Source organism: Aspergillus neoniger (genome assembly GCF_003184625.1).
Source record: "Aspergillus neoniger CBS 115656 unplaced genomic scaffold BO87scaffold_17, whole genome shotgun sequence".
Taxonomy (NCBI): Eukaryota; Fungi; Ascomycota; class Eurotiomycetes; order Eurotiales; family Aspergillaceae; genus Aspergillus; species Aspergillus neoniger.
The window spans coordinates 668,847-693,552 of record NW_020291145.1 but is presented as its reverse complement, the minus strand read 5'-3'; the positions used below and the strand labels follow the sequence as shown (position 1 = coordinate 693,552).

The following is a 24,706-nucleotide window of genomic DNA, read 5'->3' as shown; positions in this document are numbered from 1 at the left end:
TTGCGTACTAGTAGGAGCATACCCTGTAGTAAAAGTAAAAAGGCCCATGCGCAATATACATGATCTCATCGCTCTGGCCCTGGCCCTGGCCCTGGCCCAATCCTTCAGATCGGATACCCCGGGGCCTTATCACGTGACTCACCATACCTTGTAAATCCATAGGGCTCAGACCTATACTAACCGTTTCCGGTACCATTCTTCAAGACCTCATGATGTTCATGCCTCAGGCATAAATGCAGCAAGGGATAAAGTTGTATGCATGGCATGGCATATATTATTCTTATGTGAGAATGGTACCATAACAATTATCAGTTGCATACGAGTTTGTTTACTTATTTTGAGTACCTCACTACCAATGTCCCTAGTGTATTCATACTGTCATGTTCACTGAGCTTTCAATATGTAACTATTTTTCACCAGCATAAGGTCTAAGGGTTCATACTACTTCTATACTAGTAATGGTACTAGATATCTTTAACGATGATGGTTGAATGAATGCCAGACAATAACTGACTGAATACCTGCAGTCATCCTGCAAATATATAATGCATAATGCTGTATAAATCAACAATCATGAAACCATTGAACAATAAGTCCCGACCCAACCCGTATCTAGACATCTATCTATATGTAGTATACAACAACGACAACAACGACAACAACGCCCGAACATGATGACAATCAATAACCCCGAAACAACAGCCCGGAGATATCTTCAATTATGCATTACCAGCACCTAATAATAATGAGCCATCTCCAACCCAGCACGCTTAAACCCACACTTGAGATAGAATCCCTCATTCGCCTCGGAGCAATCGAGAATACTCTGCACACACACAAACACACCATTAGCACCATCACCACGCCTCAGAATAGACTCCAAAAGAGAAGAGAACATGCCTTATAGCACCCCACCTGCGCAGCAACATAATCCAACGCCTGAATAATCCTCAACCCCAGCTTCTTACCCTGCTGGCTCTTATCGACGGCAATATCCTCAATATGGCCAACAAGACCCAACTCATGAATGAACTTGCGCTCAACAATCAAGCTGCCCGTACCCACAATCCGGTCCTCCCCATCACAGATAACAAGCAGGTAGTATTCGTCATTGCGCGACGAGATCCAGTCGTAGCGCTTGTTCCACTGCTCCTCGGTGATGGTGCCGACGGTTGTCAGCACGCGCAGCACATCCAAGTAGCCGCGGCTGTAGTCGGAGCGACGGACGGGGCGGATCTTGTAGCCTTCGGGCAGTTCGGCGGCCACGGAGGGGGAGATGAGGGTCGTGGGGAAGAGGGGGGCGTCGTCCTTGGAGGATTCGGCGGGGGGTTGGGTGAGGGTGGAGGTGTTGGTCATTTTGGCGGTGGTTGGGTTATTCGTCCGTCTTGGACCTTTTTTTTATTAGAGAACAAGAAGAAGAGATTTTGATGGTGAAGAGGTTTGTTTGTTTGGTGGTTTGGTTAAGGGAGGGCCCCTGGTTAGTGGCGGGGTTCAATTGAGTGTGAGTGGTGAAAACGGAGGTGGACGCTGGAATGAAGGATTTCTTCAGCGAGTGTGAGTGTGTATGTGTCTGAACGAGAGACAGAGAGTTTTTTTTTCAACGAAGGTGAGTATTTGAAAGAGGAAAGGGAGAGAGAGAAGAAAAAAAAGGACAGGTCAGTCGAGTCAGTCGAGTCAGTCGGTCAGTTCGGTCATGGAAAAGAAAGGGCCAGGCGGAGGTAATAAACAAGCAGTAAGAAAGGGCCCACGGTTTGCCTGAAACACCAAACACTTTGGAAATCCGCCCCTGACTACTTACTACTTACGGTTCTTTCCGATTGTATTGGCCAAGCTGATCTACCTTCAAAACCCTGATGGCGCAGCAACTTTACTACATTGTTAGTGTTCCTAATTTAAACACCACTTGACCGGTTTTCAGCAATCCACCGCCAGTCGTTGCTATCCGTGCATCTTGAACTATTCGATCGGTGGGCGGGACCGCTTTGGTGGTCCAAAAATAGCACACCCCGGGGTCAGCCCCGTCATCAGCCCGATAAAAATCTATACTCCGTACAGCGAAGAGATCTATCCAAGCAATAAGTTGAACATGAGAATAGTACAGTAGTATTCCTGAGTATACAAATATCTCCTAGGCAAAAGCTAGTCTTCGCTAGATGACTCCTCCAAGCTAAGCCAAAACATCTCTCCTCCTGCTATACATCTATTTCTTCTCCTTGGGGCTCAGCATCAGCTCGGGGCGGACGTGCTTGTCAAAGTCCTCCTCGCTCAGAGCCTTCAGCTCCATAGCACTCTGCTTCAGAGTGAGGCCCTTCTTGTGGGCGTTCTTGGCGACCTTGGAGGCCATGTCGTAGCCAATGACGGGGTTGAGGCAGGTGACCAGCATCAGACTACACCACTGTTAGCTGTCTTCTTTACACGTATCTAATTTTGGAAGGAAATACATACCTCTCGTGGAGGAGAGAGTTGATGCGGGGCTCGTTGGCCTCCAGACCGTGCACCAGGTTCTTCTCGAAGCTGGTCATACCATCGGCCAGGATGCGCACGCTGTGCAGCAGGTTGCGGATCATGAGGGGCTTGAACACGTTGAGCTCGAACTGACCGTTCATGCCACCGACGGTGGCAGCGACGTGGTTACCCATGACCTGGGAGCAGACCATGGTAAGGGACTCGCACTGAGTGGGGTTGACCTTGCCGGGCATGATGGAAGAACCGGGCTCGTTCTCGGGGAGGACGAGTTCACCGAGACCGCAGCGGGGACCGGATCCAAGGTAACGGATATCCTGGGCAATCTTGAACAGAGAGCAGGCCAGGGTGTTCAGGGCACCGGAAGCCTCGACAATCGAGTCGTGGGCGGCCAGAACCTCGAACTTGTTGGGGGCAGTCTTGAACTCGGTGCCGGTCAACTTGGTGACCTCAGCAGCAATAGCCTCGTCGAAGCCCTTGAAGGTGTTCAGACCGGTACCGACGGCGGTACCACCCTGAGCCAAGTAGCGGAGGTGGGGGATGCTGGTCTCGACACGCTCAATGTTGCGGTCGAGCTGAGCGACGTAGCCGGAGAACTCCTGGCCGAGGGTGAGAGGGGTGGCGTCCTGCAGGTGAGTACGACCGATCTTGATGATCTTGTCGAACTTCTCAACCTTGACCTGGAGAGCATTGCGCAGGCTCCTCAGGGAAGGCAGGAGGGTGTTCTCCAGCTCCAGAACGGCAGCAATGTGCATGGCGGTCGGGAAGGAGTCGTTGGAGGAGGCGGACATGTTGACGTGGTCGTTGGGGTGGACGGGCTTCTTGGAGCCCTTCTCGCCGCCCAGGATCTCGATGGCGCGGTTGGAGATGACCTCGTTGGAGTTCATGTTGGACTGGGTACCGGAACCTGTCTGCCAGACGACGAGAGGGAAGTGGTCCATCAGCTTGCCCTCCGCAACCTCAGCGGCAGCCTGCTTGATGGCCTCACCGACCTTGGGGTCTATTTTCCAAATGTTAACTTCGCGGAAGCTGTGCTGCCTTGATCAATAGCGGCTTACCGAGGCCGAACTTCATGTTCACTTCAGCAGCAGCACCCTTGAGGATACCGAAAGCCTTGACAACGGGCTCGGGCATGCGGTCCTGGGGCTGGTTGATGTCGAAGTTGCCCAGGGAGCTATTGTCGCACCGGTCAGCGTCTGCTCACTCCTCTGCCGGTCGCATATCCAGTTTGCAATGTGGCAGCGATTGTTGAGGTCGGGATCTTACCGCTGGGTCTGAGCACCCCAGTACTTGTCCGCGGGGACCTAGAGTAGAGATCCGTTAGTATTTCCAGTCTATGCGCATCGCGTTTATGAGTGTAGCACATACCTCGATCTCACCGAAGGCATCAGTCTCAATGCGGGAAGCCGAAGACTAAAACAATAACCGATTAGCAACGTCTCCCACTGGGAACAGTTCCCCATAGCGAAGTCATCCGCACGATAGATGCGAATCAATAGAAAGGGTAGAGCATACCATCTTGACGGTGGTACCGAAAGCTCTCTTGCTGGAGGTAGAAGTCAAGGACTGGAGACGGGGGAATTGTTGCACAGGTCGGCTATTGGAGCTCAGAAGACGACGGCAACTGAACGAGGCGGGGGTGAAAGCCACGGCAGTGCGGGCAACTGCGGGGGAAGCCGAAGCTCGAGATGCAGCATGTGTCAAGGAGGCCATCGAGCGCACCGCGGCTCGGGAAGTGTGGGCAGATGTCAACATGACGACCGGCTTTTGGTTCTATTCATCATCACGCGGTTAGTCAGTGTGGCTGACAGTCCAATGGTGCCATTTTGGGGGGACCACAGTTCAAATCCTGTTGTGGATATGTGCGGGGTGTTGGTCGTACATTTTCTCTCTAAAATAAACAGAATAAACGGACAGATCTAATGATATTCCAATTCTACCCAAAACCTGGGGGACGGCAAACAAACCACGCAGAAAAGAAGGGAAGAAGAAGAGCAGCAGCAGCCGCGCATATTTAATCCACCCCAACTGTTTCCGATACCGCCTGCCGAAATCTCCCGGCCCGGTAATGTTCAGGACGCCGGTTACCCGTCTGCCACACCTTCGCTGTCCGGCCTGAATTGTATCATACGGTAAGGATTCTCGTCGGATAAACCATGATCCTGCTGTCTCTCCGCATCTCCATCTTCTTGTCTATCTGTACTAAGTAGTACTGCACTCCATCTCCGATATCCCTTCAACCGAACTAATTGATCATTTACGCTGTCAGTTCCCGTTTCATCGCTTCAATAACCTTCTCAATGTATATACGGCCGCTCTCCATGATGCCATCCAACATGGCAAATGTGTGGGGAGCTCCTGCCATACGCATCATCTCCACTCGACAACCGGCAGCTTTCAATTTGGCAGCGTAACCCTCCCCTTCGTCCCGCAGAGGGTCCATTTCGGCGGTGAAGACCAACGCAGGTGCTAGTCCAGAAAAGTCAGGCGCAAACATGGGGGAGATCTTCCAGTCCTATAGTCCACATCAGCATTTTGCCGTTGTGTGCAGCTCTGGCTGCAGCAATTACACGGGCACTACTCACCTCCTCTGAACGTGCTGGTCGGGGTACCCCCAAGAAGTGACGATGGAAATAAGCCATCCTTGCCACAGGAAGAGCTGCGGTGAACTCCATCTCTCTGTAGGATTCATAGGGACAGTTTTCCCGATCGAATTCGCCATCCGGAGTGTAGCCGCTGTGTAGATCACATACGGGCACGTTCAGCACCTGCAGACGCAACGGAATGCCAGCATTACGGCAGAGATGAGCGACCACGGCCGACAGGTGGCCTCCAGCCGAACAACCTCCAACAGCCATTCGATCCGGGTCAACACTGAACTCCTCTGCTTTCTGGGAGCGGATCTGCATGGGATGTCAGTTGGCATTGGTCATACCGGTCAATGTAGACAGGGAATAGTAGCTGACCCAATTGAAAGCGGCCCAGCAGTCGTCGACGGGGATCGGATACTTGTGCTCAGGAGCTAAACGGTAGTCGACATCGAACGCGACTAATTGCCCGTCCAGGCCATCGACGAGTGTCTTGCAGGAATCATGGTCAACTGAGAGATCGCCAAACACCCAGCCTCCCCCATGAAAGTTGACATATGCGGCCCTCTTCTTGGCTTTGCCATGCTCATCCAGTTTTGGGGCAGGCTCGAAGATACGGATGGTTATCTCGCCTCCTTCCACAGGACATTTCTGTTCCGTGATGCGGAAAATATGAGGACCTTGAGCACGACCGTAGAAGATGGCATACTTGGCAGGGTTCTTGCGGAATTCCTCGATAGGAACCTCATGGGTATGTAGCCTCCCAGCATTGTATTTGTTGTAGTGTTCCACGTAGACCGGGTCGAACCGAGGTAGCAACTCCGACGGAATGCTGTTATGAAGCGGTTGGAGAAGGGCCCGGGGTCGTAGCTCTCTCAAGGTCTTTTCGTCATTAAGAGCAGGCATGGTGGTGTCAGTCTATTCCAGTGTATCCACGAGACAAGTTGATCCAAGGCAATGGTCAGGGAGAGGTCGCTCTGACCATGTCCTCTAGTGAGGGACAGCTAACCCCTCACGACCCCTCATATGCTCGGCTCTCGATCCGTTGTCAGGGAGTGGCTCGTCTGTACAACCTTATTTCATGTGGAATGCAGGCATCAATTGATGCCATCCTCGTCTTTTGAGTGTCGGACAACAGGGAATGACCACTATAACGCCTGGTCTTCTGATGATAGCTTCAATCGTTCTCGCGGAATATCCGCTCGGTTACTTTCGGATCCGACAGCGCTCTGAGCAATAGCCGGGTGTAGCCGTCTACTTGCTATAGCTCCGTCGCTGTCCGTCAATCACTATGACAGTAGCGATTGATAGTCTTGTAGTTGGTAGTTAGTAGAGGGTTAGTTAGGGTAGCATTGGTGGTTAATCATTGTCTCATTGACTACGTAGAGTCGACTAACGGTCTATCCCACCCGGCAGCTGACTCGCATAGACAAAGCTAGTATCAATTCATCTGACATGGATCCTGCAGACAACAATTACGAACTGCGAGTGCGCTAAGCAATGTGAGGCAGGGACACGCAATCCGGCCCCTCGGAGTTGAAGGAGGATGACACGAGGAAGTGAGAGACAATAATATATCCAACTTCCTCCGTCAGTTACTGCTCCAGGCACAACGCAGGAAGGGTCGCATTCCCCAATGTCTGGTTCGACCCACCACTGCGCCTCCTCAGGAACCTTTCAACTAGACAGACTTTGCCGTTATTGCATTTGCCGCATCGTCAGTGGCAAGAAACAAAAGCAAATCTCTTCGATCGACGTAGGCAGTTTGGGGATCGGGGGATTGAAAGCAGCAGCGGGTACTTAGTTGTGACGCCAACCCGCACGGCTGGCGTCGCGATGGGCGATATCGGCCAATCCTCACGGCTTCAATTCTTCATCCACGCCCTGACTCATTGCTCACACTGATCCACCTCATTACTGAATTTAGCATACCCGTTCCTCTTTTTCCCCCCTCCCTCAGTAAATATCCGCTCCTCGTGTTGCATCGCGACTAGATCTTATTAACCCCCTCCACCATCTTTGAAATCTTTCCCTCCCTTGCTCCACCTTTTCGCACCGCCGCTTCTCTATCGGAAAATCTTACCGATTGCCCCTCCTCCACCTTATATACCTCTTCAGATCCTTTCCCTCAGATCTGAACTACTGGCTGCAATCACCTGAACACTCTACCGATTCCACTCCCACCACTCCCACCACCACCACCACAATGACTGTCCTCAACCTGACTCCGCTACCGGCGGACGAGATCTTCGCCCTCAACCGCGAATACGCCAACGACACTTTCCCCGACAAAGTCAGTCTCGGTGTCGGTGTCTACCGCACTGACGATGGCAAGCCCTGGCCATTGCCCTCTGTCCGCAAGGCCGAGCAGCAATTGCTCGCCGAAGACAGCCCCTTCCGCCACGAATACACCGCGATTGAAGGCGACATCCCGTTTCTTGAGCTGGCTCGGGACCTGATGTTCGGCTTCGACTCCAAGAACCTTTGCGAGGAGCACAAGGCCCTGAAAGCCCGCATTGGCTCCGTCCAGTCCGTCGCCGGCACTGGCGCCAACCACCTGGGTGCTCTCTTCCTCGCTCACAAGATGAAGCCCAAGACCGTCTGGCTCTCCGACCCCTCCTGGGCCAACCACGTCACCATCTGGGACCTCGTCGGCGTCCCCCGCAAGACCTACCCCTACTACAAGCCCGAGACCCGCTCTTTCGACTTCGAGGGCATGATGTCCACCCTGGAATCCGACGCCCAGGAAGGCGACGTGATCCTTCTGCACGCCTGCGCGCACAACCCCACCGGTCTCGACCCCTCCAAGGAGCAATGGAAGGCCATTGCCGAGATCTGTGAGCGCAAGAAGATCTTCCCTTTCTTCGACTCCGCCTACCAGGGTTTCGCCTCCGGATCCGCCGACGAGGACGCCTGGGCCGTGCGCTACTTCCTCAACGAGAAGCCTCATATGGAGATGTGCGTTGCGCAGTCCTTCTCCAAGAACTTCGGTCTCTACGGCCAGCGTGTCGGCGCTTTCCACTACGTCGTCGCAGAGGGTTCCCAGAACCTCCGCGACCTCGTCGTCAACAACCTCTGCCACTTCATCCGCGGCGAGTTCTCTATGGGTCCTACTGGCGGTTGCTCCATCGTCAAGAAGGTCTTGACCAACGATGCCCTCACCACGCAATGGCACGATGATCTCAAGGTCATGAGCTCCCGTATCAAGGCCATGCGCGCTGCTCTGTACGATGAGCTCGTCCGTCTCGAGACCCCCGGAACCTGGAAGCACATCGTTGAACAGGTACATACCAATTCCTCCTTCACCTTTCCCAGTCCCACCAATATATACTAACCATGACTCCCTCACAGAACGGCATGTTCTCCTACACCGGCCTCACCCCTACCCAGGTCCAAGCCCTGAAGGAGAAGTACCACGTCTACCTCATCAAATCCGGCAGAGCTTCCATCAGCGGCTGTAAGCTTTCCCCCTTACCCCACCCCCCAATCTTAATCCCCACACGCACACCCACTAACCCTCTCTTCCCCTCTCAACAGTGAGCCAGAAGAACGTCGCCTACGTCGCGAAAGCTTTCGACGACATTGTCCGCAACGTCAAATAAACGCTTCAACCATTGCGGTTATTCGGGTAGTTAATCATTCTGCCCGAGGTACATACACTATTCATAAGTGCTTCAACACATACCAAAAGGAAAAGAAGAAAGAAGGGGGGAAAATGTTTTTTATAGCAGATAGACTTACCTCACCTCACCTCACCTATGTACGAGGTTAACGTACGCCATGAATGATGGGATAACGTACTATATATGCGAATGCGAGGACGACGACGATGTACAGATATTACATTTCGGGGCATTTTCTTTTTCGGGGTTATTTTATTGCATGCATCTAGCTAGCATCTAGACTTTATGCGATGATAGAGCTAGAATTGATTGGGAATTAATAATACTTGTGCATGGTGCTGCCTAATTGTTTTGTATTTGCTGTACAAAATTTTACTTAATTCTATTATGATAACTTCCTTGATCAGGGATAATGTGGAAAGGACAGCATACATGTTGTAGAGGCATAGGCATAATGAAGATACAATATAAAATATAGTATAATAAAATAAGAAAGAAACGTAACATACACCGGCCCTGTGACATCATCTTTCCGCCCGTGTTGAAGAAAGGAATATAATAAAATGAACTCGTGTGATAAAGGGTCGTGGTAGGGGTGGGGGAAGAGGGCTAATGTATCGGATATACACTCATGACGCTAGTCAACTTGAATCGTAGATGAAGAAATGAAAAGAGGAAGAGGGGGAGGAGCAGGAGCGGTCGTCTACTACCGGGGGCACGTCATTACAGAGGGACTTCATTAAAGTCCCCTTCTCCTCCCTCCTTTGATTTGCGCTCTTTGGCATTTGAAGAGTCGTCCTTCTCTTTCTCTTCCTCTTCTGGCTCTTGCGTGTCCTCTTCGGTCTTCTCTTCCTCATCCTTACCCTCACCCTCGCTCTCGCTCTCGTCCTTCTCTGGCGGAGGTGGCGGTGTCTCATGATCGCCATTCTGCTCGGCAGTTTCATCCTCCTTCTCTGCATCCTTCGGAGGTGGAGGGGGCGGCGACTCTGTGCTCTCGTCCGATCCCACCTCCTTCTCTTCCGCGATGGGCTGGCCGGTCATCTCAGCTCCCGGGAACGGCGTAACCGGGGGCTCAAGGTTCTGCTCATCTTCCTGCCCCGTCTGCCGTGAAGGGGTCTGAGCCTGCGCAGCTGGGGGCGCCAGATTCGAGGTGGCGGTAGAAACCGTTCGTTGGTGCTGGGTAGAGCTGTGAATCGGGCCCAGCTGTCTTGCCTTGGGATCAGCATTCAGGTAATACCCACGAACACTGACGATAGTGCCCTCAGCCTCGCAAGCATCCACCCATTCCGGAACAACCACGGGGATGTTCATCTCAACAGCCTTCTCCCAGAGCGGACCCCTCCCCTCGGTACAGACAAAGTGGGTGGTATCAATGCGGACCGAGTCGATCAGCTTTCCACCAATGCGATCCAACGCAGCTGCAAGAGCATCCTTCTGTTGTGGGGGAAGGACGCCCGCCGTCACTGTGATACCGGAGAGATCTGTCATCTTGTGCGTGCGGCAGGTCAACTTCTCCGACTGGTAAGTGCCGGCGGTGGTGCGCAGGACGAGATGGAAGGTGTATTCGGTGTGGATGGCTAGACCGCTAATCTTGGTGCTTCGCGTCTCAAGCGGACGGGGAATGGAGCCGGCTTTGGAGCCATTGCGGTACAAGGAGAGTGACTTCAGGGATGCGGTGGCTAGGTCAATAGGGTCCCATTCCAGGACGAGGGAAGTTTGAGTTGCGTTACGGAGACGGAGAACCGGGGGTGTGGGGGTCTTGATGCCATAGGTATTGAGGATGCGTTTTTGGAGCGACTGGAAGTTGGCGGCACTGGCGGATTCGGCTGCGTGGTTGCGCGCGACGGTGATGTCGACGATACTACCGGACGTGATGTTGTTGGGGAGAAGGACGGAGGGGAACTCGATCTGGGGCGGGTTAGTTAAGTGTCAGGGCTACTCGAAGCACGGAGTGGATTATTTGGAGGGGATATTGAGCAGACTCGTGCGTCAATCGCTCGCTGTAAGTGCGTGGGTATGGAGTTAAACTCACCAGTCTGTTGTCCTGGGTCAAGAGTACGGCGACTCCTGCGTCTACCTTGCCGACTGTCAAGGAGACCAGCATATTGGGAACAGGTAGCGGATATCAGGGATGGCGCATCAAAGAGAAAACAAATTCGTGACGTCTGGCAACGTCGATTCGTGAGTAGGTGGCCTGGGATCCTGAAAGGGAAGGAAGAGTTGATCGCAAGAGGAAAGCGAGGTTGTTGTTGTCTTCTTCAGGCTGAATGAAGATCGGCCGGTAGCGACAGGCGCCAAGGAGGCTCGGCCGCGTGGTCTCTGACCCGCGATAACTACATGGATGCTTCTTCATTCCATCCAAAGAACTATCCCGTGAAAATGGGATATGGGGAATCTAACAAATTTCCATTGTCACATCTCGTTCATCCTATCTTTGTTGAGATATTATGCATGAATGACAGGAAATAGCTGCATGTCTTGCGTGGCACATCGCAAGGGGGCTAAGTATATTTCCCGTCTGCTCATCCACTGATGTTGTACATATATACAATGACGGACCCGAACCGGTGTCCAGAACCACCCTACTAGTATGAAGGAAATGCTGGCCAAGGTTATAACGATGTCTCATTCCCTTTGTCATCAGGAGCATCCACTGCCTTCTTTTGCTTTTTCGCCGGCTTAGGAGCCACATCTTTTGTCGTCTTCAAATGATTTACCAAAGCACTCACTCCAGCATCCATCTCCTTTCGCAATACCTCGAAAGGCTCCCGCAAAATATCCGCATGAAGCAATAGGTCAACACGCCCCTTCAGATTCTTTCCATTCCCCCCTTTCCCATTAGAGTCACCTAGCAGTTCCTGCCCTGCTTTTCGACCGTCCGCATCAAACCCATGGTCTTTCAACGCTAGCCGGAATGCCATCCGGGCTCGTCGGCTACACCACGACCGAACCACACGCTTCATCCTCACGGACATCAGATGCGATGGATTTACCATCCACCAGAGTGTGCTTTTGTCGCGGGTGGCATACATGTGTGTGATTTTAGGCTGGAGAGGGTGGACATCTGCGTTTAAGTACCGGGAGGCGACATGGGACGGTTTGTAGTTTGGAAAGTATCGCATTATGAACGATTTGTGACTCCTTAGTGTCTTCATGATGGATGTGTGTTGGAGGCCTCAGAGGCAAGTCAATTGACTCCGTATATAGTACAACAATGATAGAATAGATGGTAGGACGCTAGCTGGATGCTTGGTATATTAGCACTAAGTAGTATAATGCGCCTATCGCCGGATCGGAACAGAAAAAGGCCAGCTCTTCCAGCAGGGAGCGATATGTATCTATCTCAACATATTGTAAGCAACGGAACTGATAAACAATTCACAAGAAGTGGAATACGAACCAAGAATGAGCGCATTCAATTCTCTAGCGAGCCAAAAAGTTATCCCAGCATTCGGGGATGCTTCGGCGGTCCCCTGATTCTGCCACCGGGCGGTGGCTTCATAACGACAATGATTGGCGAACCCCTTGTGGCAAGCCTCAGGCGCAAATCAGGCCGCCACGCCACCCACCCACCATGGATGACATAAGCCAACGAAAAGCCTCGCAAAACATGAAGCGCCGGCCTCTCGCTTGCCTCCGCCTTCCTCGTCTTTCCCCCCACTTCCACTCTTCTGGTCCTCAGGGACATCTATTTAAATCTCCCCTTACCCGGACCTCTCCTATCGCATCGAGTGAAAGACCACCGCGGTTAGCGAGATCCCAATATGCCCAAGAACAAGGGAAAGGTGAGTTCGTGTTGCATCCCACCCGGGTACCCCGCCTTACAGATTTTCGCTTTGTTTTACGCTTGACTCTGGTGCCCACTTCATGCCACCATATCCCACCTCAACGACACATTTCCAGCCAGGAAGATGTGCGATATGGAAAGCGTAGAGACTGCCATATTCAGAGAGCATCGGAGAACGAAGCGAATCTGCGCCACACGTCTATACACATGTCTAGGACAGTTTTTGCTAACGTATCTTTAACCAAACAGGGCGGTAAGAACCGTCGTCGTGGAAAGAACGAGAACGACAACGAGAAGCGTGAGCTTGTCTTCAAGGAAGAAGGTCAGGAGTATGCGCAGGTCGTGAAGATGCTCGGTAACGGCCGTCTCGAGGCACTCTGCTTCGATGGCGAGAAGCGTCTCGCTCACATCCGTGGCAAGCTCCGCAAGAAGGTCTGGATCAACCAGGGTGACATTATCCTTCTCTCGCTGCGTGACTACCAAGACGAAAAGGGCGACGTCATCATGAAGTACACCGCCGATGAGGCCAGAAGTCTCAAGGCCTACGGCGAGTTGCCCGAACACGCCAAGATCAACGAGACCGACACCTACGGCCACGAGGGCTTCGAGGACAACGTCGAGTTCGACGAGGACCGCGAGAGCGAAGACGAGAAGGAGATCGATGTCGACGAGCTCTAAATGTCCCTTTCAGGGGCACGATCTCATATCCCTGCCGGAGCGACTGGGTTCGGTTCTGTTTTTCTCGACTCGTCAAAACTCTTTGTTTTCTTCAAAAAACCTTCATGGGAAGAATCTCCCCCGAGTATTCTTCCGAAAGAAGCTGTTACTTGCTTTGAAAGGGAAGAAATCGGACGGCTTGTGCATGCTGTGTGTGTGTGCTAGTCGAGATTTTCCCGTGAAGGTATCTCGAGTAAAGGAATCAGGGCGGCAGCACCTCCCGGCTCCGCATAGGCGCGTTCTGCCTTTGCTGCGCCCGGTGCGGCTCCGTGTAATCCGGGGTATGGATCAGTAACAGGGGTTATGCCGGGGAATTCTCTTTATGATGCTGGATCATCGGTTTTCTGGACATATTCGTGTTCCATCATGAGGGCGTTCTCGGGTTAGCTACAGAAGGATGGCTTACTGCGTACGAGAAGGCTGCACGGTCTGGCGTGTGAGCGATTCTTGTGTTTGCTCCCTGTTTTTTATTCGCTATTCCTTTTCATTACGCTTCTTCGTTTTCGACAAAACTGGATGATAGATTTATGAAAGGGTCACGAATATGAATATACAACCAACCTATACTCCTTTGTAGAATTGAGTAGCTTTGTACCTCTAGCTTCTCGTAGTATTCAACAACATCGAACATATATACAACCATCACCTCAGCTCTCAAACACACTTTTACGAAAGAACCCTACTATCTTCCGAGCCGTCTCTATCCCAACCAACGGATCCAACTGCTCCACGCTCATATTCGCAATCTCATGAATATTCTCCGTCTCCACAATCAACCGCTCAAGGACATTAGGATTAACACCCGGGACCGCCCGGAGCATATCCTGAGGCAAGAGATTAAAGACCCGATGCTCGATCCCTGCCGCAGCCATAATATCACCGGAGTGCGACGACGCCGCAATATCCATGTCTAGCCCGGTTTGGACAGCCCGAATCGGATCCGGCTCGGGATTGTTCTTCTTCAGCTCGGCGAAGATCTCAGCTGTTTGGTAGGGGGAAGAAGACCAGATGATCTTGAGCCGGGGGAAGGTGAGGGTTAGGAGAACGAGTAAGTGCTGTGCGGATTTGGGGCTAGATGGGTTGACGAGGGAGCTGTTTGCGGATAGGGTGCTTGTGCCGGAGGAGGAGAAACCGAAGTCGGTGAGAAAGGTTGTGCCGGGGGTGGTTGCGGAGGCGAAGGCGTCGAAGGTGAAGGATTTGTTTTCATCGAATTCGATAAGAAGAAGGGGGTTCTTGTAGTGTTGGAGCATGGTTTCTGCTTGGTTGTAGAGACGGCCGTTCCGTAAAGAGGATATCAGATCGCGGACTGATTTGCGTTCTACGCAGATGTCGGGTGTGAGGATGTAGTCGCCCACTGTGAGTTGGCAGGGGACGACGATCATGTTGTTGCCATGTAGGAGGGATGGAAGAGCGCTTCTGAACTCGCGTACATCTATCACGACTCGGGGTGGTGATGCTGTTGCGGCTAGTCGGCCGCCTCCTGCGATGCGGGTGTTCACGGTGCGAAGGAACTGTTCTTGAGGGTCTACTTGACTCTTGTCATGCATGATGGTGACGGCCATGTTCTGTTGTCTCGGATTAGTGGAAGGAGGGAATGACAGGAAAGGACTCTTACACTTTTCTCTTTGATGAGCTTTGTGAACGAGTCTTTCTCTCGCCGTACGGCGCTCAAGTAGCGCTGTTCTTCAACAGATCCCCCGTAGTAGATGAAATAAACGCGTACGTCCCTCCCAACATGGGAGCTGCGGTAGACCTCGACTCGTCGAATGAATGCAGGGTCTGGCTCGTACATGATGATGTACCGAGGCCGAACCTCTTCCAGAATATGCTCATCCATATCACCGTCGTAAGGGTGTATGATAACCAAGTCATCCATATCGTACAATTCGTAGAAATCGTCCATATCTTCCAAATCATCGACGATAACCTCCTCTTTTTGGGTCTCTTCTACCTCAGTAGGCTGAATTTCATCTAGAAGTGCCGACACTTGGGCCGGAGGTTCAATATCTACTTGGATACCGCTGTTGGGCGCGCGTGCTGGGACGGATGGAGTGCCTCCTCCTCGGACTCGGCGCCGCTTGTTCATTGGGGCTCGTCCTTGGTTCAGAGAACCAGGTGAATTCACCGCAGGCGACTGGGAACCGTCACCCGCGGGGTTTGACGAAAAGTTCTTGCTAACATTAGACAAGGATAACTTCCAGTCCATATAATCCCGCAGCCTTCGGCGCATCATGACTTCAGCGGAGCCCTTCTTCTCGTGGATGGCATCACCTGGATCTGATGTATCCCTTGTCTCCTGCTTCTTGCTACTCACGTTGGCATGCATCGTGCCCATGTACTCGCGAAGTTGCCGACAGGTCCGTTGGTCACTGCACATGATCAAGACAGTACTGTTGGACTCATCCACATTGACTGGATTGAGGTATGCGTCCGTTTCGATTTCTTGCAGGACTTCCACTACGACTTCCCATTTTGGCTGCTCTTCCAGAACGGGCTGGAGGGTGGTAGGTAAAGAGGTGGATGATGAGCGAACTACATCGTTGCTGATTCTCCCCTGATATACTCTTGATCTCGCGGTCTGAAAAAGCACATCGGCTGCGTCGAGGAACAGCCATGGTGAATAGCTGTGTTTCGTGGACCCAGGAGGCGGGGTATGTGCTGTGACAATCGTATCAAGATATTTGAGGAACGAGACGGCGTCATAGGTGAGCAAAGCACTAGGGTTCAGGTCAACTCATGAAGCACAGCATAAAAATGGGTGGTCGTACTGGAGAATTGCCCGAAGGTCTGATAAGTCACTGACGATCTGTCTGGTCCGGAAGCTCACACGGTGCCATATGGGATCCAGTTGGCGCCTAATTGCAATATCGAAAGACCTGTGTAAAGCACTGTCGAGGGTCCAGTCTGCCATGTCAAGTCCTGTGTTGGCTTTCTTTAGCTCTCCTATGCAAATCTCCACGCACTCAAGGACGGCGTTTTGTATCTCACGCATCTTATCACTCATGGGGACTTCTAGTTCGATCACCTCCGCTCTTCGGTGGCCCTCGAGAGCCTCCGCGACGGTGACATGGAAGCGTGGCCACAAGGAGGTTTTGCGAAGGAAGAGGTTGCGCAGGGAGTTTGCCAAAGGGGCAAATCCGGTCGTGAATGGTTCTGGAGAGTCGGAGAAGGCCTTTAGGAATCCACGTTTGTTGTGCTCTCGATATGCCCGGATAATGAAGGCTTCAATAGACGTTGCCACAATCCTGTCTGTTCTTAGTATGTCCTCTTTAGAAGCACCGATATGGTTGCTTACTTCTCAGCATGAAGCACGACCATGCCAGTGACCTTCTCAGGGTCGAGCAGCTCTAGACAGCGGGTTAGGAGGGTCAGCCGCCGCAAAACAGCAGTAGGGTTGTCACTAACTCGACAGAAAGTCAACTATAAGTATCCTGGATGTTACACTCAGGATACCACCTTCGGAGTAGATCTTCTCGCTGGACTGGCATTAGCTTAGAAGGTCATGAATCATGCATGAGGACATACCGCATCGGGACCGTGGCCCTGTCCGTATTGATCACCTTGAGCCCCCTGGCAAGAGGGGTTTTGCTGATAGCATAGTGCTCAGCCAATGCTGACAGAGATCAGCATCATTATGCTTCAACATAACCCACCAGTAAGTCCGAGTCGCAGCAACGTACCTTCTCCAATCCATTCGTTTTCGCGGTCATCTGCGCCAACAACAAGCACCAAGTTGTTCCCTGCAGCATCAAAAAAATGTAGCAAATTCGTCACCAGGCGTAAGAGGCCAAGGCCCCGAGCAAGGATCACCAACTCATCCTCCGAGCGCAGTTCGGTGAAGATGTCCTGCTGGTATTGCTGGAGTTGATTCTGTCAGCAATCCCATAGATGTCTTGCGTTAAGCACACAATGTAGAACCGTAAAGTACTCACCAAGGGCAAGGACAGCTTCACCGGTACATTGGGGCGTTCAGGTGGCATGAGGAGCCTCTTGACGCGAAGAAGTCATCTTCCCTCGCGATGAGAGCGACCAAAGCGAGCGCGTGATCACGTGGGGTATGATGTAATGACGCTTTTTGGAGCACCAGCAGCAACCACTGCTGCGTGGCACAATTTACGGAGAGCGATTCTTTGTGCAGGAAACAGGGAGTTTATTTCTATCATCCCAAATATTCATGCAAGTAATTGTGGTGTTGAAATCATGAAGTCTCCAAGAATGTGTATTGGAACAAGATGATAGTATAAAATCTTAGCCGTTTATATTCGGGCGATCACTAGTACAAGTTATGAAGACCGGAGCACAGGCATAACATCATCGATTTAACATTGCTTCATAAAAGTACAGCCACCATACACTCCAACTATTATTGTAAGATTTGTTCCCTACTTATTCAGTTCCTTCATGCGTGCCTCGATCTCTTCCCTGGGGACTTTGGGTGGCATGCCTATATACTAATTTAGGGAGCCGCCATAATGTGGAGGGGTTGTGGGGATAAAAGCACAACGCTTGACTTACTGTCGGGGATTTGAGGACCCTTGGACAAGTGATCAAGCATGGTGGTTTTCTGAGTACCCTGATCGGAGTTCCTCTGCTCTTGGTTTGGAGCGTTTTTGTGGTTGTTGCCTTGTTGGGGTGGGAAATCAGAACCCGAGGGGATGACAGGCATAGTGAGAAGTAACTAGTCAATGATCGAAGGTAGTGAGTACGAGAGGAAGAAACAGTGAACTTATGCTGTAGAAAGAAGGGTGCAGGCGAGTGATAGCAGCGAGGATAGTGATCGGGAAGGGTAAGCTTTCTATATCCTTTAAGTAGTTCATTTGAGCTGCAGCACATGCGATGACGTCGGTTGGGCTGGAAGTACCACCATAGTACTAGTAGTATAGTACTAGTAAGAAGCGCGCCATTGAGGCAATGCAGTCATTTCTTCATTCACATGGTTGGTGGTGATCCGGTAAGATCAACTAATAAGATGCTGTCGAAGGCGATTCCCTTGGATCTTGCATGTCTGCCTAATCCAGGAATGCCATCATGGTCATTATATGGGTCGCAGGCAGACACCCTTGTTGGTCTTTCGATGATGCCGCACGAGACCATTGCGGAATGGAGAAGATTGCGAGTCTTTTTTGCTTAAAAAGTACAATACCTGAGCCAATCAATTTCGCATGTCTTAGTGCTTCATAATAATACCAACACTTGAACAATCATTCCATAACTCGGGGGACTGTCAGAGTGTAAGTAGTGCTGAGTGAGCGCCAGCTGCTTCCAGAGACGTCGGGATCCCCACCGCGGCGTTAGTGGACTTTAGTGGCTCTCCATCGCTCTCTCCCGCCAACGCTCCTCTTCCGGCTACTTGACCTCTTCTCCCTCCTCCCCTTTCCCCCCCCCAAAGCCAGACTTGCTCGGCCACCAATCCTACACTCTAACGGCCTTTCTGTTCTAGATAGAGCCTAACTAGTATTCGTTCCTTTCTTTCGCGTCCCTAGGGCTGCCCTTCAGTCACCCATCTACCCCACAAATCCTGGGAATTCCGAACTACCCCCCTTTTGTCTCAGACACATCCGTTGTTGCCGCGCCGTATCAGCTCTTATCCGTGCCTGAGGAGCAACCACCCTCTGGTACTTCGGGCTCACCAAGTTACACCAGACACCCTGCAATGCGCCTCCAGCAGGCGATCTAATTACTTCTACCTCATCGGTCATAATCCCCAAGCTACTCACACTGTGTCTTCGCGTGTTCATCCATCGTTATGCCTTCAATCCTGAACGATAACGACAAGGAAACAGTCAGGAGAACTGTACCAAAGCCTGACAACAAAATTCTAGCGGTGGCCGTTGCGCGCCTCTACGTGGCTCACCCAGACACCCAGAGATGGACGTACACTGGTCTGCAGGGAGCTGCAGTCCTAGCAAATGACCTGGTCGGCCGTACTTTTTGGCTGAAATTGGTGGACATATCGGTGAGCACAGCCTGGTAAATCATGCATTGTGACAGTTACTGACAAAAGACATCGTGCTGTGCCTTAGCCTGCCAACAGGGGAGTCATTTGGGACCAAGAGATCTACGACAACTTCGCGTACAACCAAGATCGCACGTTCTTCCACTCCTTCGAACTAGAAGACTGTCCCGCCGGACTGTCGTTCGCCGACGAGAAAGAGGCCAAGACATTCATCAAGAAAGTACAGGAGCGAGAAAAGCATGCGAGCAAAGAGACACGGCAGACGCCCTTTGCATCTACCCGAGGCCAGGGCCCTGCTCCGGTGGTCAACGGCAAATCCGGGGTTGGACGGTCGCTGTTTGGCAGCTTACTCGGCCATCGCTCGTCATCAGGATCTCATGTACCCCCGCCGGTGACACCTGCGGAACTGCCTCCTGCCCCATCGATCCAAGTAGCTCCTCCGCCTCCCCCTTCAGCCAGCCTATCACGCAAGGAACTGCCGTTCGACACCAATGACCCCGCATTCAAGGGCGTACTGGACGAGCTCGTACAAATGGGCATTAACGAAGACATGATCGCGGAAAACTTCGATTTTATCAAGTCTTATATCGAACAGAAACAAGCATCAACGCCCAGCCCGCCTTCTGCCGATGATCAAAGGAAAGGCAAGGCGCCGCCTCCACCTCCCCCGTCTGCGCCGCCTGCTCCGAAGGTGGCTGCCATCAGCCCACAGAACACTGGCAACAGCACAGGGAGTCGACGAGGTGCTCCGCCGCCCCCTCCCCCGACGCGGAGGACTCGAATGGATATGACGGATGACGAGCCTGCCTCGAAACGTGAACCGTCTCCTCCCAGGAATCGGTTTCGTGCGCCGCCTCCGATTGCAGATGCTGGTAAATTTGCTCACACACCATTGCCGCCTACTCGCCAACGGGCCTCGTCGAATGCTACACCCGGTCCTCCACCTCCTCCACGGCCTCCAAAGACTCCAATGGACGAGAACCAGTCCCGCTTTGGCGTTCCCCCGCCGTTCCAGGGCGAGCGCAAGGTGTCTGCCCCTCCCGCACCTCCCAGTCGGCCAGGGCCTTCAGGGCCACCCCCTCCTCCTCCACGCACTATGAGCCCTGCAGCACCTCCACAGCTACCTCCCAAAGTTCCCAATGCCTCTGCAGCAGGGCCTCCACCTCCGCCACCCAGAAGTCCTTTGCAGCCGCCGCCCCCACCTGTGCCTTCCGCTTCCCGGCCTATTCCTCCCCCGCCTACATCAAGCGTGCCTCCTCCTCCACCCCCGCCTCCTACGTCGAGTGTCCCCCCTCCGCCTCGCCCTCCGCCCGTTTCAAGTGCTCCTCCCCCGCATCCACCCCCGCCATCGCATCCTTCGCCTAGCGCCGGACCTCCTGCGCCGCCTCCGCCCCCACCGCCACCTACCAGCTCGGTCCCACCTCCTCCACCCCCTCCGCCTCCGCCAGCACCAGGGAGTTCAATCCCACCACCACCACCTCCTCCACCGCCAGGAGCTGGTGCTCCTCCTCCGCCGCCCCCGCCTCCTGGAGCCGGTGCGCCTCCGCCGCCGCCTCCTCCAGGTGGAGCTGCTCCGCCCTTACCCAAACCCGAAGGTGGTAGGAATGACCTCATGGCTGCTATCCGGGCATCCGGAGGAAAGGGCGGCGGTGGCCTGCGGAAGGTCAAGGATACCGAGAAGCGTGACCGGAGTGGAGCCGCCGTGCCTGGCTCAGCCAGCGAATCGTCCGCGCCCACCCCAAGTGGTGGTGCTGCTCAAGGAGGCCTGGCAGGTGCTTTGCAAGACGCTCTGGCGAAGAGAAAGCAGAAGGTCAGCGGTAGCGGTAAGTAGACACCCCCGAATGGTCAGTAATACGCGTACTAATGTGGACGATAGATGACGAGAAGGAGGACGATGACGATTGGTGAGCCTTGCTTGAAGGTACTCTCTCATTTTTCCTAAAATCAATGTTGTTGCCGTGGCTTAGACTCGTTGGATTTTGTGTGATACCTCCGTCGTGCAGCCTCTATATCCTTTCCTGTTCTTAGCATATATTCCCATCCGGTGCGTGGAGGTGAATGTCTGGTTTTTCTTTCTAGTCAGCATTTCCTGCAGGTGATCAAAAGTATGCACCGGAGATTGGAGCTGTCTGACAGCGGATCCAATTCCTTAGTCTCATGAATGGAAACACAATGCTTGTGTAATTTGAGTACTTGGACTTCAGACGCTAGTAGGTCATTATTACAAGATGAGTGTTCTCACTGATATGAACATTTCCCAGCGTAGTCCACCATACCGACAGTAAATAACAAGAGGCGATCAACATCCTGGTATTGACTACACTCATTCTCATGGCTCTAGACTTGACCACTTGGTCTAGTACCTTGCTAATGCAATGCCTGGTGGGGCATCCCTGCGGCTCAAAGAAAGTACCAATGGTTCGGGCTTTTGGCATTTCCGATCTGGTGCCAAAGTGGGGCCTTCTAGAAAACAACCAAGCTCAATTAGGTAAGCTTCATGTGACAATTGTCGAAATGGAGACTCACTTTGTAGACTCGGCATGTAGTCTACCGCCGTCGTGTATCTTATAGCAAGTGGAACAGGGATTATATGATTTAGTCAACGAGGGGAAGATTTTATGTTAGTAGCGAGACTGGCTGTGAAATGTGACGAAGAAAGAGTAAGTTCGTGTTCAGTAGTTATGCCCTGTGTAAAATCACTCGAATGAGACCCGCAAAGAAAAGGGTCTTTAACCAGTGATTGATATTTGCAACTAGAAAAACGCAACCTTTTCTGAGAGTATTTCATGAAGAGCTTTGTCATTTCTGGTATGAGCTCTGCCGATCATCCTCGTAAGGACGTATACGGTTTCACCATACTGTAGACCAAGATTATCCGATGGACATCAAAACTGTGCGTACCGCAGTAATGTATTGCTAGCAAAGTGGTATACTAAGAGTCAGCCATAATATCCACCATACACTTTCCCAAGATAAAGTGATCAAACAATCATGGGAAAAGCGAGGGAATATACTGTTGAGTCCGGACCATTCAGCGCTGCCGGATTATCGTTGGTCCGAGCGGCGCAACTTGGATGCGGGAAAAAAGATGGTCGATGATATGGTTTGTTTTGCATCCAGATGAGTGCTGGTCGTCAATCTGGTCGGTGAAGCCATAGTACAAGGCAAGAGATGCTGTCTCCGTCGTCTATGAAGCCTTCCGCTCCATCAGCATCTCTTCTTCGGTTTCTGCGATCACAATCCGATTCCTTTTTCTTCACAGCCAACCCAACTACTTGCGGACGATCTCTCAATAATGATCCCCAGTCTCATCATCAGCATCACGCCTTCTCGCTAAGCAGGACGTCGGACTGGACAAATATAAACCCTGCACCATGCCGTGCGAGCCTAGAATCATGCCTCTTTCCGTTACCGGGCCTTTCGTCTAGAACTCGCGGTACTGTACGATGTCGGGCGTCGCTGGCTCAACGCTCTTCACCGAGTCCGTTTTCTCTCCCTAATGCGCAGTTTTCACGCGCTTCGTCCACCAAGAGCAAGAGCTTGTGGCGTAGGCTCTTCGACTTCAAGCGAAACAAAGCTGCCGAATCCAAATCATATCTCCGCCAGCCACCTGCATTGATCAATGACGGAACAGAGGGAAGCTTCAATATTGGCCGCGGATTAGTGGCAAAGGCATCTAATGAGCCGCGCCTTCGATGTACCGAGTTCGACAGCACTGGAAATGTTACTCTTGTGAATGGCGAATTTAAGAAGAGTGAGCTGATTGCCAAGGTCAGTATTAGCGGCTCTGCGAATTGTTTCATAACTCAAGAAGCGACACAAGACTGATATCAAGAATAGTATGGTCTCCTACCTCGGGACTTGCGAAAAATTGACTCGTCTACACTGCCTCATATCCTAGTGCGACCGCGTGCCATTCTTATCAACCTCCTACACCTTCGAGTCTTGATCAAGGCTGATCGCGTTCTCGTTTTCGATGCGTACGGATCCACGGACTCATACATGCAATCGCTATTTGTGTATGATCTCGAAGGAAAGCTACAACAGAAACAAGGACAGACTACGGGTGCATTGCCTTACGAATTCCGAGCGCTGGAAGCGGTCTTGATCAGTGTCACAAGTGGTCTGGAGGAGGAATTCAATGGTGTTAGAGATCCGGTCGTGAGCGTGCTCAGAGCTCTGGAAGAGGACATCGACCGCGACAAGCTCCGACATCTGCTTATTTACTCCAAGAAGCTCGGCACGTTCGAACAAAAGGCTCGCCTCGTGCGTGATGCCATCGACGACCTGCTGGAGGCAGACGACGACTTGGCCGCAATGTATCTTACTGAGAACTCGCAGGGTGTCCGACGCGAGGAACACGAACATCAAGAAGTCGAGATGCTACTGGAGTCGTACCACAAGGTTTGCGACGAAATTGTGCAGGCCAGCGGCAACTTGGTGACCGGAATTCGCAATACCGAGGAAGTGTAAGTCATCCTTAGTGTCTCAGGTGATTGCTCTGTAACTGGATACTGACCTAATCACAGCGTTAAAGCAATCCTGGACGCCAATCGCAACTCCCTCATGCTTCTCGACCTCAAATTCAGCATTGGAACTCTCGGACTCGCAACCGGAACCCTGTTCTCCGCACTTTACGGCATGAACTTGAAGAACTTCATCGAAGAATCAGACTTGGGCTTTGGCGCCGTGTCCGTCACATGCTTTGCCATTACAATCGTTGTTTGTGCTTATGGGCTCGCCAAACTGCGCAAGCTTCAGCGTGTCCGCATGTGGGGCGAATCCGGCGTCGGCGGCGCATCCATGGTCTCTTTGCCTACAAGAGGTGGTGCGCTCGCCAGCCACCGGCCAAATTGGCGCGCGGATACCGTCGAGCCTGTCTGGGGTAGTCTTCCCGGTGAAGGGCGCGTGGAGAGGATCAAGCGTATTAAAGACAATGCCGCTGCAGCTGCAGCCCGATCTGCAACCCTGAAGGCTGCTAATGTGCCCCCAACGTCGTCTGGGGACGCTACCAAGCAGTCAGAAAGTTCTTAAATCACATCTTTATGCACCGAACAAACAGTGGGAGCTCACAGAGCGCGGCCACTGTCACAATTGACGCACACTCTGCTCTACTCCGTCCAGTCCTGTCCTGACCATCATCCATGCAGTGGTTCTATGGCTCAGGCAGGATTCTCCTGGAAATTGAGCACGAACTTTCATCCGCTAGAGTTTATAGAATCGCATGGCAGGAGTTTGGCTTGCGGATCGAATTTTGATATTGTCTTATTTTTGGGACTTTTTCCTTCAGCTAGTACTGTCCTTCATTTCATGGGAAGGTCTGTATCTAGCTTGGTATACATACCACACTCAACTCACTCATGGGTTTCTTCATTTCATGGGAGCTAAATGTGCTCTGTAATGTGTCTCTAGACGATAGATGTCGAGCCAGACACCGACAATGTTACATACATATGTACATTAACAACAATCAACATCATCATGTCCTTTCTCTTCCATGTACATACACAAAATCTCATTTTAATGTGCTTTTTCCAAGTAACCGTTTACGGGGTATCTCATCTCCAAACAT

General features: G+C 52.1%; 11 protein-coding genes across 11 annotated transcripts; 4 read left to right on the top strand and 7 right to left on the bottom strand.

Moving 5' to 3' along the window:
- Positions 1-532: 532 nt before the first annotated feature.
- gup1 (glucosamine 6-phosphate N-acetyltransferase) lies at positions 533-1,763 on the bottom strand. The gene is made up of 2 exons (XM_025623420.1): positions 901-1,763; positions 533-826 (listed from the first exon to the last, which is right to left on the bottom strand). The coding sequence occupies exons 1-2, from the start codon at positions 1,354-1,356 to the stop codon at positions 737-739; spliced, it is 546 nt and encodes a 181-aa protein (XP_025479594.1). The 5' UTR covers positions 1,357-1,763; the 3' UTR covers positions 533-736.
- A 230-nt stretch (positions 1,764-1,993) lies between these two features.
- On the bottom strand, positions 1,994-4,427 carry BO87DRAFT_376920 (class II fumarate hydratase). The gene is made up of 7 exons (XM_025623419.1): positions 4,346-4,427; positions 3,979-4,236; positions 3,832-3,876; positions 3,730-3,767; positions 3,522-3,637; positions 2,446-3,463; positions 1,994-2,387 (listed from the first exon to the last, which is right to left on the bottom strand). Exons 2-7 carry the CDS (start codon positions 4,216-4,218, stop codon positions 2,201-2,203), a joined length of 1,644 nt encoding a protein of 547 aa, XP_025479593.1. The 5' UTR covers positions 4,219-4,236; positions 4,346-4,427; the 3' UTR covers positions 1,994-2,200.
- Positions 4,428-4,457: 30 nt separating this feature from the next.
- Positions 4,458-6,263, bottom strand: BO87DRAFT_376917 (alpha/beta hydrolase). The gene is made up of 3 exons (XM_025623418.1): positions 5,430-6,263; positions 5,049-5,366; positions 4,458-4,978 (listed from the first exon to the last, which is right to left on the bottom strand). The coding sequence occupies exons 1-3, from the start codon at positions 5,955-5,957 to the stop codon at positions 4,721-4,723; spliced, it is 1,104 nt and encodes a 367-aa protein (XP_025479592.1). The 5' UTR covers positions 5,958-6,263; the 3' UTR covers positions 4,458-4,720.
- Positions 6,264-7,257: 994 nt separating this feature from the next.
- Positions 7,258-8,653, top strand: BO87DRAFT_426374 (putative aspartate transaminase; the record flags this gene model as incomplete). Its single annotated transcript, XM_025627361.1, has 3 exons — positions 7,258-8,334; positions 8,403-8,508; positions 8,589-8,653. 3 exons carry the CDS (start codon positions 7,258-7,260, stop codon positions 8,651-8,653), a joined length of 1,248 nt encoding a protein of 415 aa, XP_025479591.1.
- Positions 8,654-9,061: 408 nt separating this feature from the next.
- Positions 9,062-10,916, bottom strand: BO87DRAFT_416264 (putative chitin biosynthesis protein (Chs5)). Its single transcript, XM_025626742.1, has 2 exons — positions 10,707-10,916; positions 9,062-10,582 (listed from the first exon to the last, which is right to left on the bottom strand). The coding sequence occupies exons 1-2, from the start codon at positions 10,776-10,778 to the stop codon at positions 9,398-9,400; spliced, it is 1,257 nt and encodes a 418-aa protein (XP_025479590.1). The 5' UTR covers positions 10,779-10,916; the 3' UTR covers positions 9,062-9,397.
- Positions 10,917-11,151: 235 nt separating this feature from the next.
- BO87DRAFT_376913 (uncharacterized protein) lies at positions 11,152-12,098 on the bottom strand. Its single transcript, XM_025623417.1, has 2 exons — positions 12,075-12,098; positions 11,152-12,012 (listed from the first exon to the last, which is right to left on the bottom strand). Exon 2 carries the CDS (start codon positions 11,827-11,829, stop codon positions 11,287-11,289), a length of 543 nt encoding a protein of 180 aa, XP_025479589.1. The 5' UTR covers positions 11,830-12,012; positions 12,075-12,098; the 3' UTR covers positions 11,152-11,286.
- Positions 12,099-12,668: 570 nt separating this feature from the next.
- Positions 12,669-13,139, top strand: BO87DRAFT_308877 (translation initiation complex factor eIF1A; the record flags this gene model as incomplete). The annotated part of the gene is made up of 1 exon (XM_025619445.1): positions 12,669-13,139. The coding sequence occupies one exon, from the start codon at positions 12,669-12,671 to the stop codon at positions 13,137-13,139; it is 471 nt and encodes a 156-aa protein (XP_025479588.1).
- Positions 13,140-13,825: 686 nt separating this feature from the next.
- BO87DRAFT_416262 (ssDNA endodeoxyribonuclease RAD1) lies at positions 13,826-17,158 on the bottom strand (the record flags this gene model as incomplete). Its single annotated transcript, XM_025626741.1, has 8 exons — positions 13,826-14,743; positions 14,794-15,895; positions 15,947-16,423; positions 16,474-16,525; positions 16,584-16,654; positions 16,704-16,791; positions 16,859-17,048; positions 17,111-17,158. 8 exons carry the CDS (start codon positions 17,156-17,158, stop codon positions 13,826-13,828), a joined length of 2,946 nt encoding a protein of 981 aa, XP_025479587.1.
- A 402-nt stretch (positions 17,159-17,560) lies between these two features.
- BO87DRAFT_309148 (uncharacterized protein) lies at positions 17,561-17,844 on the bottom strand (the record flags this gene model as incomplete). Its single annotated transcript, XM_025619455.1, has 2 exons — positions 17,561-17,622; positions 17,694-17,844. 2 exons carry the CDS (start codon positions 17,842-17,844, stop codon positions 17,561-17,563), a joined length of 213 nt encoding a protein of 70 aa, XP_025479586.1.
- A 703-nt stretch (positions 17,845-18,547) lies between these two features.
- Positions 18,548-21,341, top strand: BO87DRAFT_335336 (WASP family protein). Its single transcript, XM_025620491.1, has 3 exons — positions 18,548-19,134; positions 19,202-20,957; positions 21,011-21,341. The coding sequence occupies exons 1-3, from the start codon at positions 18,925-18,927 to the stop codon at positions 21,040-21,042; spliced, it is 1,998 nt and encodes a 665-aa protein (XP_025479585.1). The 5' UTR covers positions 18,548-18,924; the 3' UTR covers positions 21,043-21,341.
- A 918-nt stretch (positions 21,342-22,259) lies between these two features.
- Positions 22,260-24,659, top strand: BO87DRAFT_335333 (CorA family magnesium transporter). The gene is made up of 3 exons (XM_025620490.1): positions 22,260-22,905; positions 22,975-23,603; positions 23,664-24,659. Exons 1-3 carry the CDS (start codon positions 22,306-22,308, stop codon positions 24,166-24,168), a joined length of 1,734 nt encoding a protein of 577 aa, XP_025479584.1. The 5' UTR covers positions 22,260-22,305; the 3' UTR covers positions 24,169-24,659.
- Positions 24,660-24,706: the final 47 nt, after the last annotated feature.